At 36.3% G+C, this 12,924-nt stretch overlaps 1 protein-coding gene across 7 annotated transcripts in view; it reads left to right on the top strand.

The window, feature by feature from the left end:
• Positions 1 to 12,924, top strand: part of PTPRK (protein tyrosine phosphatase receptor type K) — a 510,442-nt gene that overhangs the window by 406,179 nt on the left and 91,339 nt on the right. For all 7 annotated transcript variants that reach the window (XM_014564475.2, XM_006190871.3, XM_006190873.3 and 4 more), the window contains exons 11-12: positions 1,201 to 1,306; positions 10,933 to 11,206. In XM_014564475.2, the coding sequence (XP_014419961.1) occupies positions 1,201 to 1,306; positions 10,933 to 11,206 (380 nt within the window). The remainder of the gene's footprint in view (positions 1 to 1,200; positions 1,307 to 10,932; positions 11,207 to 12,924) is intronic.

Raw genomic sequence — 12,924 nt, 5'->3', positions numbered from 1 at the left:
CAACTCCCAACACTGGTTTAGATAAGTGTGGACCCCAGACCAACAGCACCAGCATCACATGGAAACGTTCCAGAAAGTATGTTATGAGGCCCCCTCCCCACAGCTACTGAATCAGAAACTCTAGGGGAGAGGCGTAGCAATCTGTATTTTAAGAAGCCCTCCAGATGTTTCTGATCTCAGAAACCACTGCATTGGCTAATTAACTGTCCCCTTTTGCTCATCTAAGTTTTGCTATAGTTTATTTATTTGTTTTTGTTTATGAGACTCTCACTCTCGATAAATGTGAATTCCCTACTTTTAATTCTATAATTGTCAGATACCACACTTCATTTTTAAAAATATTTTAATTATTTTTATATTTATGGCACTTCTCATAAAATTTGACACATAATATATATTCAGTAAATGTTCAAAGAATGAATGAAATACTTTAAATCTTTATCAGACATTTTTTGTTCTCATTTTTTCTGATAATGCACACATTTCGCTGGTCATGTACTCCCTTAAACACCTTTCTACTTGGAAATAATCAAAAGCCATTTGAGATTACTCACCCAGTTCAAGATTAGAAAACCTCCTCTCCCCCAAACATTATCAAACATTTTGAAAAATTTTAAGTTTCTTCTTTTTAAGAAACTGGCAACGAATGCTAGTTCATGGTAAATAACAGCTAAAGTTCCCATTCCCACTCACCATGCTTCCTAGATATTTTCCTTTTGTGACCATGGCGGTGAAAGCGGTCCAGGCTAGTGCAGTCATTCCACATCCATCAGGTCACAAGTAGCACGACTTCCCCCTTGACAGCCATTTACCTCGGTTCCTGCTGTTTCTGTCTCCACATCTCCATGTGCAACCAGAACTCTCCAGAGTCTATGCTGTTACTACCTTCCTCCCATCCCATCAAGGCTGATTTCAAGGTCTCAGGAAACTAAAAGCTAAAACGTCTTCACAAAGTATTTGGAGTGTGTGTGTCACAAATCGCCAGATTATAATTTAAATTTCAGCAACAAGTCTTGGCTTCACATCTGCTGCTGCTTTAGGTTCCCAGAGTTAACATTCAGTGGCATAAGTTAAGGTACAGTTTCGATGTAAAGTATTAAACTGATTTTTCCCTCAGTCAGGATAGTTTATTGATCTTAAACTATGATATATTCCTGTCAACTGACTGAAACTTTTTTTTCTTCATGAATCACTTATCAGCTCCAACTTTACCCGACTATGAAGGAGTTGATGCGTCTCTCAATGAAACTGCCACCACAATAACTGTATTGTTGAGACCGGCACAGGCTAAAGGTGCACCTATCAGGTAAGGAGGCAGGAAATAATAGTCAAAGGGAAAAGCAGCCAATAGGAGAGATATTTTCTCATCCCTGCTCAGCAGCCAATACTGTGGTTCATCTTTAAGAGACACTCATTTGACACTTACCATCAGAATGGTTTTATTTTTGTTTTGTTTTGTTTTCCTGTTTTTTATTTGGACAAACCTGTAGAGAGAATTTTAAGAGTAAAACTCCAAGGGGACTTTTGAGATATTCAAGAACTCTGCGTTGTTTGATTTCAGAGCTTTGCTTTTTGATTTTTTTTCCCCTCTAGTCCCATTTCATTTCCCTTCCTCTGTTGGTATCTGTGGTATACGAGCTTTGAAGGTTTTTGTTGGAAATAAAATGAGAAAATAGCTCCTTTCCAATGTGTTAAATCTGTTATTAATAATTTCATATGAGTGATTGAAAAATAGGAAGCTATGAGGAAATAAAAGGAGAACAGTTAAAATGAATGCAGCCTATGTGACCTTTTAATTCCTAAATTGTTGCTAATCAGGAATTCCATAGTAAATATTAAAGTTCAGTTTGCCATTTACTTTATCTCTCCAATATTAAAATCTCCTACATTATCCTCCTCTTGCAGAAATTATGAGCTGCATTATTTTCAGGAATTGAGTCAAATTATTCTAATGATTTTAATTCCTATGCATTTGTAACTAGATAAATGTCCAAAACTTAAACAAGTTTCCATTTGAAACTGGTAGACTTTGTGGATACTTTTGTTTTCATACTTCTATTGAGAAATAAATCAAGGCACAGAAATCAATGCAGATATTTTATAACTGAGTCATTTCAAATTGTTTACATATTCATTTAAAAATGAACTTAATCTTTTTCTGTGGGTAAAATGAATACATTTGACCTTGTGAGCACATATTCACCATTTAAAGAATTAAAATAATCACTGGAAAGGAAGAAATATTTTTGTTAATTAGAAAACAAAACTGTATGATGAAAGAACTTGAGTCCATAAAGGAAACTCTTATGTCATGTCTGTCTAAAAGCCACAGTAATACCACACCGGAGAAAAAGAGTAATATCATAATATATTGTAATATAAACACTTGTACAGCACTGGCTACTTGAAAATGCAAAGTATATTAGTGCTACTTATAAATCAGCGATCTACCAGTGAGTATGATTGCTGATCCAAAGGAGAAAGAAAAAAATGCCTGCATTCAGCATCTTTACTATTGACAGGTAATCAGGATCATTCACATGTTCCTACCTGTGAGAAAATTTACTTTATAGTTGTTCAGTTCTGCTACTGTTGTCTAAATGAACTACCACATGCATTTACCTTTTAAGAGTTAGATATCTGAGTGAACTCAGCTTTGCTTAATGTAAGTTGAACACAGTATATTATTATTGCACAATAGAGCTACATAATATAACTTACACTGTTTATTAATTAAATAAATGTATTATACTAACATGAACTGATTATGTACTATGTGCCAGGCACTGTGCTAGGCATTGTAAATCAAAAATAAAACGATCTGGACAATCAGAGAGGTCCACAGCCTTATAAATCCTTTGCTCATAGTTGGTGTTCATGAACTTTGTTGAATTAGTGCGTAAATTATTGATAACATGTTTTTAAATCAAAAGTCTTTCTTTGACACTATTTACATTTACTTACCACAAAATTTCCAATTTCCAAGAATACTACAAGAAAAAATAATTAAATGATATATAAACAAATAAAAAGTATTTTAAAATAATGTTGCTACTGAGAAAAAAAATCTGTTTTCCAGCTGATATTCCAGTCCCATCTTGTCTATCTTTAGTTTTTTGCTAATGGTTTGCCCAGCTATCTGGGATCACCCATAGGTGGGAGCCCTGAGGCAGGACCAGGCTGGTCTAGCCAGGCAATTAGGCTTCAAATGAGCCCTGCTTCCTTTGCTGTTTGAATCATCCCTTCAGGTAATCCTGTCTTCTTTCTTTTGATCGCTTTCCTCCCTTCGATATCATTCCCAATAACTGGGGCCTGATCTTGAGGGTTCTCTTCTCCTATGCTCTAATTTCTTTGAAAATGGGGGCCCAACTTGATGTAATCAATTTTCATAGCACTGTATTTATGGCCTGGTGCTTCAAATCTTTGACTGGATCTTCATTAATTTTTTCCAGTTCTAGAAACTATTTGACTTTTCGCCCATTTTCTTCTTTATTTGTGTCTGTCTTACAGAATCTCTTCTCTGCTAATGCGTGTGGCCATTCCACTTTGTCTGTGGCCCATCTTCTCCCCTCCAGATAAAAGCCAGACTTGTTTACCACCTAGCCAAACCTCCCTGGAGTATCCATCTGTTAGCTTTGTCTGCTATCACAGGCCCCAAATACTAGATTCTATTTTTCCCTACTTTACAATATTCCTAGCCTCTGCCAAAGTACATTTTGCCATCCATTTGTCCCAAATCCAGTGAAAATATAAATTTTTCTCCTTTGGCCCTCCAAACAGACTCCAATTTCCAAAGCCTCTGTTACAGCACATAGGATACCCTTGTTACATAAGGTTTGCACATTTTGTTTAGTTTAGTTTTATTAAGAAAGCTAAAATCGGTCTCTATATAAATGTATTGACTCAGTAACATTCAGTATGTGCCAGAAGCTGAGCTGGATACTTGGAATAGAAATCACATAAGGGATTTAGCATGTTCCCTCAAGTAGGGGATGGTAGACGTGTAAAGCAATAAATGCTAAGTGTGAACAAGTGACAGCAGCTAGAAGATGTGCTACTTAAGCCGAGTTTTGAAGGAGAAGTAGAAATGAAGTTAACCAAGGGAAGGGAGAGGTTGCTCAGAAGAGCAGGGAATGGGCCTTCCAATGATCACAAAGGAAGGGAATTGCATATATGACATAGGGTGGTGCATTCCAGAACTACAAGTAGTTTGGGGTCATTGGGAAGAAAGGGTGTGTCAGAGAAGTGACAGGTGCTGAGGCTGGAGAAATAAGCAGTGGCCAGAGCAAAAGGCTGTTTATGATTCGTCTAAAAACTGAAGGTGGTCAAGGGAGAATTTTAAGTGGAAACTACCTTGAGCAATTGTACATTCTTAGAAGAATCACTCTGAAACATAGAAGATGAACTGGGGTGAACCAGACTGAAGGCAGAATGGTCCCAATGAGAAGAGCTATTGGGCCACACTGAGATGAAAGCAGTGGAAACTCAGGTGAGGCTTGCCTCCCAATCATGGTTTTACACAGCTAGTATGTATAAAGCTTGGTGAGAAGACGGGTGGAATGAACACTTTGGGTGAGAGATGATGGTATCTTTTCTTCTAGAAGTGGTAGCAGAGCAAAACGTCATCTAAGAATTCAAGATAGTTTTTTTTTCTTTTGAAGTTTTTAAGTAATAACAAATATTCTTACTGTTTTTATTTGATTGCCACCCCAAATCAAACAAAAGACATGCTCTTTATTGAGAATGAGTTTTTATGTAATTATAAATTATTTTATATACATAATTTTTTTATATGTTTGCCTAGCTTACCAATGTTTTAACCAAGCTTTCTTTCTAATGTGCCATGTAATGTATATGGAACAAATAATGTACATCCCAGTGAAAAATCCTGTTCTAAATAATATAGCACTCAGTATCACCAAGTACTTTGTTCTTCAATATTCATTAAAATTGTGTCCATACACTAATGAAAAACATGTGCAGTGCAGTTCTGGCAAGTGTGGTTCTTTGACGAAATTAATTTTTGAATATATAATCATTCTAAAGTTTGAAAGTTGCTGCCTGACTTAACTTGAATCTCCTTACCAACTTTTTGAAATCTGTCCTTAAAATTGTCATCATTTGACAGTCATTACTGTGATTCAAAATGAACATTACCCACGTTTGGAATCAATTCCCTAAAATGCATAATTTATTTTCTTTCTTTCTAAGACATTTTATGTTTTTCAAAAATGAACTCAAATTCTAACCTGAGTAGATATAATTATAAATTAGAATGCAGAGAATGTCCCATTTATTAAAAGATTGACTCAAGGAAGCTATGTTTTCAAATAATGAAAATAGCAGAATATGACAAAAACAGAAAGAAGAGTTTCTCAGTGGTGAACTCAGTTTATTGTAAGTTGTAGTAAATGAATGTATTTTATTGTAGCAGTTTCCAAATATAAACTCTACCTATTTTAAGCTGGAAGGAAGCTACCTATTCTAGGGTATAGCTAAATGTTTATTTTGTAGTTAAAACGTAATTTTGCATTTTGAAATACTAAGTATCATATATTTTTAGTTAGGTAAATTAGGATATAGTCCAGAAATGCAGTCAAAACCATCACTCTTCCACAGTTGCCTTAGGAAAAGAAATTGTGTGATGCTCAGTGATAGCTTAACAGAAATACAGATCAGAATATAGACTGAGTTTGGTTGGAGTTCAGACCTTATATATTAGAGTTATTCCCTGGGTCAGCTTGTCACATAGACACAACTTGAGACATTGGGACTGCTGTCCTTATCCATCTGCAGAATACTTGTTTTCTCCTAGAAATTGAAAGAGATCAAATAGTTGCTTCTGATTTTTCTAACCACTGTCATGACACAGAGCTTACTTGAATTCCAGATAAAAATGCTTGAAATTTAAACAAAGATGAAAATAATCCTTTTGCCTCATTTTATGGGCACACAGGTCATATGTTCCAATTAAAATCAAATAGATGTTATTTCAGCTTAATGTTTATTCTATAGAATCATAGTAGGTAGAATTTTTTTCTTACAGAAACCATGAGGTATGCCCTCTTTTAAATCTTCTTTCCAGCCTTCAGAGTTCTGTGGTCACAGCCAAAAACTTCACTGTGACCTTGAGAAACTCTGAGCCAGAACCTCTAGCTAAGCCACTCCCAAAATCCTGACCCACAGAAACTGGGACGATAGCAAACATTTGTTGTTTTGAGCCACAGAGTTTTGGGATAATTTGTTACACAGCTATAATACAAGCACCCACATAGCTGAAATCTTTCCTTCCTTCAGGTTTCTGCTTAAACACATAGGTCTTTCTTGACCATTGCTTGTGAAATAGAATTCTTCATTCCTTTCATTCTCTGTGCCCCATTCAGACTTATTTTTCTTTAGAGCATTTATCCCTTCTTCGCATATGTGTGGCTTTTAAAAAATGTATTTGTTTTATTTGTATTTCCCTCGTAGAATATAAGCTTCTTGAGAGGAGGGACTTTTACTACTGTGTTCATTATTGTAACCTCAGCACTTAAAATAGTGCATGGCTAAAATATATACAAAATAAGTATAATACCAGATAGTATTTTTAATGTAGCATGCTAGTGATAAAAGCAAAAAATGTTATAAAACGGTGGTTCTTGAGGGAAGGGTGTAGCTCAAGTGGTAGAGCGCATGCTTAGTACTCACGAGGTTCTGGGTTCAATCCCTAGTTCCTCCATTAAAAAATAATTAAATAAATAAACTAATTACCCCCCCCCCAAAAAAAAAAACTTTAGGGAAAAAAAATCCCAAGACAGTGGTTCTTGGCCTTTTTTCAACCCTGGAATTCCTTATGGTTCTCATCAGTGTATCTGTGGCATTATAATTTATGGGTGGATTAAGGGCTAAATTGAAAAGGCATCCCACATGAGCCTGCATCCTACCCACACTTCATCCTACCCACACTTCATCCTTCAGTTACCTCTGCCTCAAGAATTACCTCTGCCTCAAGAATTACCTCCATTGGCTTTAGAATACAAAATAATTAGTGAGTGAACTAGTCAGAGAAGGCTTCATGGCAGAAGTGGAAAAGCTGGAAAAGGAGAAAGGAGGATACTTTCTGGCAGTATGTCTGTTATGTTTAGGGGACAATGGTCCTACAAGCATGAGACAGATAATATACATTAGGAGATAGAGCAAGCATGGCGATATAAGGACATGGCGAGATATTAACCTCAGTATAATGAGCATAGATTTTGACATTTGGAGAGCTTCACATAACTTTGACAGTGGAATGTTAGAGAAGAGTTGTTAATGTCCAAAATGATGTTTTAGGAAAAAACAGCAGAAGTGTTCAAAATAATTCTCTTTTGCATTCTCCATGAGCAGTTCATGGCATACAGAGAATACTCAAAAAATAGTGACTGAATGGGTGAAAAGATGAGTGGGTGCCTGGATTACATGAAAGAGAAACTGAAGGAAAGAAAACCAGACCGGGAATATGAATATAAAGTTATAAATAACCTCCCTAATGGTAGAAGCAATGGGGAAGAAAAGAAATGGTAGGTTACAAGGAAGATAGTACATGGTTAAAAATAAAATTTGTTAAAGTTAATGCCAGCATTTTGAGCTTTGATTCAGAAACTGGTAGTTCCTCTCCCAGAAATAGGGATGTTATGAGAGACCTGGCTTGTATGTTTAAGGAGTGAAGAGATGGGGAGCCAGAAATACGATGGTCACTAAAATGGTACTTAAACTTCTACTCTGGATAACCAACATGTTGGCATTGAGGCAGTATGAGCAATAGTGGCTGTGAGATCTTGGGATGTCTGTTGATAAGAGGAATTGCAAAACACTGGAGCTGGGGAATTTCTCCTGAAGCTTTAAGGAGACATGTTAGATTAAAAACACAAGGAAGTATACAATTATATAATTTATTATTCTTATCACCAAGAAGTTGTACAAGCTACAACTGAAACCAGATTCACAGAGGGTTTACTTACTGATGGGTTAAAAGAAAAATCCATGGCAGACTGTTAGAGGTAATGCTGAGTTCATCTCCAACGTTTTTAAGCATGAAATCAGGAAGAATATCTACCATGTCTATCATTAATTGCTTTGAGCTAATGGCAAAATTCCTGTGTGTATTTTCTTACAGTCTTATAACTGAAGGGAGATTGTATGATGAGAAGTCGTCATTTGGTCTCCTAAAAAACTAAAAATGACTACATACCAATGTTTAATCAAATTAAATTATAATACAATGAAATCATTTTTAGTTTTTTAACATAAATCATTTTTGACTATTGAGTGAGGATTCATGATGCCAGTTTGTTGATTTTAACTTAATTGTAGAAATGTTTTTAAAATGTAACTAAAAGGAATGAGGAAATATGAAATATGAGTCAAGTGAATAAAACTATTCAGGTGCCTTTGGAATATTTTATTTTATTTTTCATTTATTTATTTATTTATTGGAATACTTTAAATTGCTAGCATACTAAACTCAAATAATATTTAGGCCTAGCTAGAGTTAAGTACTATTAGATACTTAGACACCCCCAAGGATGAGAGAGCAAGGCCCATTTCATGTAATCAGTCAAGTCACTTCTAATTTGATTTCTCATTCCTTATTTTCTGTCCTTTAATCAATTTGTGTTAATAAATAAGAAAGTAGAAGGAGGGGGGGGAAACCTCAGAAAAATGAGGAGTATGTGGTTAAAGAAAGGCGTGCTCAGACAAATTGAGCAATGAAGGAAAGATAATTGCTTTTATAAATGGACTTTATAATATTTAATTTGGGGCTCCATCTCAAGTTCAATGAGATCTTTCCCAAATAACAGATTGTACCTTTTTTTCCTTCACTCCTCTCCAACATTGGCAGTCTGCTTTGTTCTTAATAGATCTGAGAGACAAGCTGCCTTGTGTGAAGTTCCTTAATTTGGAATGTACAACCCATGTCAATTTAATAGAATTAGTTAAGACTGAATGTTCACTAGATGTTCTGGATTTTTCTAGAGGTTGGGATAATTAACAAATTTATTTTTGAAGATTTGGTTAAATGATTAACAAGGATGGGTAATTATCATTATTGTCCATTAGAGCTAGAAGATGAGGTTAGATTTACTTGGGGAGTGTGCATGGATGAGTTTATTTATCTATATATCCACAAGTTATGTAGATGTATAGCATACAGATATGGATTCTAAATTGAAAATAAACAGAAAAAGAAAAGACTAGATTTGCTTAACATATCATATGTCAGCTATGATCTCTTTTTTAACCTCTCCAAGGGCAATGCTTATGTATTTCCTATATTTTAAAATTGACAAGTGCCTGGTCCACAGACCCCCCCCCCCAAGAAAGCACGTATATTGTCAATGGCATTCCTAGGAGCTTAGAGACCCAGCTTGGCAGAGGTACAGAGAATGATGCAGTACATATAATTTTAAAGAACACAGACTTCTGTGGTTACTTGCCCACATCTCGATTTCTGACATTAGTACAGTTTCTGTCCTATTTCTAAAGGAAAGGAGATGGATACTAACCTACCAATTTCTTAACAATATATTATTGGAAAATGGGAACTTGAATAATTAGGAAGAAAAAAATCTTTATAAAGCTTCTTTCTCTTAATCTATACAAGTCTTCTGTTTGTAGATATATCAGAGTTTATACTATTAGACTTTTATACTAGATTCTAAACTGGTGTAAAATTTAATGTTAATTGTCTTAGTTGCAAATTCAATCTCTATCTGTCTCCCTCCTGTCTTTATTTTTATGTAAATTTATTAAAAAAAATTCAGTTGCTACTGGAGGTCTACTGAATAGCAACTGTTTTCTCTATATACAATGAGCATATTTGCCTGGAAATTTAAGATTCAAACACACAACTATAAACACATCTTATTTATATTCAATTTATATGTGACCACAAAATATTTTCTCATAACTGTCAGGAATTTATAAATATTTCTTTTAAATTCATTATATATATAATATACAGAATATATGCAAATATGTTAGCAATGTCAATATTCTAAGTTGTACATTACTTTAAAAAGTTTTCCCAAAGAATGTCCTACAAAGAAAGATTATTAATACACCAGTTTCAGAAATTGATTGCAAAATTTCATTAGTGATCGGGCAGATCTTTATTTTAAAGTTGCATTACTTTCTCTCTCCTTTCCTCTAAAATATTAGCTATTGGAGAAAAGTTTTAAGACTTTTAAGAAAGGTATTAGAAGGTTTAGGTTTGAGCTTTAATAGGCCAAGTGCCATCTGTTTATACAATTGGTAACATTTTATTATTAACAGCTCTGGAAGAAGGAGGCAGTCTATTTCGGTGGCGAGGACAGATTTCTGTCCATCTGTGCGTGTATTGCAGCATGTCACTTGTGCTTTAGATCTGCATAGCTCTGAGCCAGTGCTGATGCCATGGCAAGGTCAAGAGGTGGAGACGCCTGTCAGCACATTCTGTCTCTAACAGGGTGACAACTACAAACTGGTGCTTCAAGCCCCACCCTGAGGCAGTCATTCTGTTGGGCCTCGGAGCTGGGCCTTCCACACTACCATGTCAAAGGAAAATGTTAACTTTAAACATTTAAAAATACCAGACTTAGAATTTAATCTGTGATGTGTCTCTGGTTAATGTCAGGTTCCTTATTAGGGTGGCTCATTTCTCAACATTTAAAAACGTGTACAGTTCTGTGGTGACTTTTCTTCCTTTTTTCCAAGTCCTTAGTGATTACATGAGAGTTGGCAGGAAAGCACAATCAAGGTGAAATTCTATTTTATTGCAAAATAGCTAGAAAACCAAAATACAGGGAGTTAAGACTGACTTTAAAGACTGCAGTGCTGCGTGTTGATATTAACACCGTTCCTTGTTTGAGAAATTTCAGTATCTAGAATCTCTAAATGTGTGTTTTCCCTCCCTCTTTTTCCAAAAAGTGCCTATCAGATTGTTGTGGAGGAGTTGCATCCTCACCGAACCAAGAGAGAAGCTGGATCCATGGAATGCTACCAGGTTCCTGTCACATACCAAAATGCCATGAGTGGGGGTGCACCGTACTACTTTGCTGCGGAACTACCCCCAGGGAACCTTCCTGAGCCGGCCCCATTCACCGTGGGTGATAACCGGACCTATCAGGGCTTTTGGAACCCCCCTTTGGCTCCACGCAAAGGATACAACATCTATTTCCAAGCAATGAGCAGCGTGGAGAAGGTGAGCTCCCTCCAAGATTTTGCTTTTTCACTGCCCTGAGGAAAAGCTGCAGCCGAATTTTATAAATACTCAGTAACATTTGTCAGGGGAAAAAAAAAAAAAGAAAGACAGAAAAAAAAAAAAAAAAATCGCTGTGTAGGGGGTGTTGTTCCTGTTCCCAGCCGCCTGCACGGTTTTGGGCCAACCGTGGGGCTGCGGCTCCATGCCAGGTACATCGCGCAGGATTCCTGTCTCCTAGTAACTGCTTCTACTTGAGCCCTCTTCAGGAAAGCCCACAAGAGCAATTGGGAGTAAAATGATTTGAAAAGGTGGGCTGCTGCCGGGACTCCAGCCCCAGTAAATACCCGGCATTGTTCTGTCTCTTTCGCTCAGTCGTGGCACACTTCAGAAGATTAAATTGACTGCAGGATAAACAGAATGCGTGTTCCACAGCAGGCTAATAAACCCTTATAAACTTTTCAGGGGGCACAAGCCAAATAGTAAATAACAAGTAGCAATCCTCTGATTACAAAGTAATAGGGCGCCCGTGGTATATCTGACTGAACCCAAACAGACGGCTGCCTGGCAACGGCTGGATGCTGTGCCCTTAGAGAAGTCTGTTTTCCCTTTCCCTTGCTGCCCCTCCTTTTCCCATTTTGGACACAGTTGTTTTTGCACACTGCCCCTGTTCCCAGATGAATATTGAAGAGGGAAACACAACAGGAAGTTGGAAACTACCAGTGGTTCTATCCGGGAAAATAACCTGGCCTTTCATGCCTCATGCTGTCCTCTTGAAAGATTTTCTTTCCTAACACATTTAATTTTTTTTTTTTTTTTGGCAGGGAGGGGTAGGAAAAAAGATGTTGAGAATAGAAACCTTCTACAATTTAAAATTCAATAGAAGAATGACATTTTTATGTACTGGTAGCTCTGTAAGAAATTGCAGGGTTTGGGTAATTGTATCCCCCAGGTGGATACCTAGGAAATGGTGTGAAATATGTGATATCCAATTGCAACAGTCATATTATATCTTGGACTAGTTTCATTGGAAGGCATAACAATCCATTTGCATTTCTGTAAGGGGATATGAGAACTTAGGGTATCGACTGGCTTTTTTTTTTTTTTTTTTTTTTTTTTTTTTTTTTTTGACTGGCTGCTTTTGAATGACAGCTTTACCTTTGTGCTTACCTGCATGATTGGCTTACAGTACATGGAAAGAAAAATGCCACAGCATTTTCTGAGATGTGCTTCAGAGCCAGAGGCTGCTTATGGTTAAAAATGATCTTGTCATCTTCTAGTTTATTTTTACATAAGTGGGAGTCTTTGGAGGCAAGTCGTCTGCCCACTTCCCACACACATCATTCCTTGCCACTGCCATGATGGGGCTGCTCAGAAAAGAGACAACCATGGAAATTTTATTCCAGTCTGTGTATAAAGTAGCATAGTTCTGTGTTTTTGGTATTCATCCTTAGAGAGGTGAGAGATTCCAAATTAACTTTTGTTACTTGCTCTGTGGTATGAGAGAAGTGTTAATGAATATCTGTTACTTAAGAAGAATTTTCTCTGACACTCTTTAAAGGCTTTGATATGAATTTTTCTTCTAATTATTAATATATCTACATGTGGTTTAATCAAAGTACAGTGTAGCAATAATGTATTTCACAGTTATCTCGGCAAAAAGTTTTAAAATTGGCATGTCTCCTACCAGCAGAGGTTGGTAATCCTGATAGAGGTAACAG

This window comes from Camelus ferus, chromosome 8 (assembly GCF_009834535.1).
Source record: "Camelus ferus isolate YT-003-E chromosome 8, BCGSAC_Cfer_1.0, whole genome shotgun sequence".
Taxonomy (NCBI): Eukaryota; Metazoa; Chordata; class Mammalia; order Artiodactyla; family Camelidae; genus Camelus; species Camelus ferus.
Note: the sequence above shows the minus strand (reverse complement) of the source record. Positions and strands in the feature narration are given on the sequence as shown.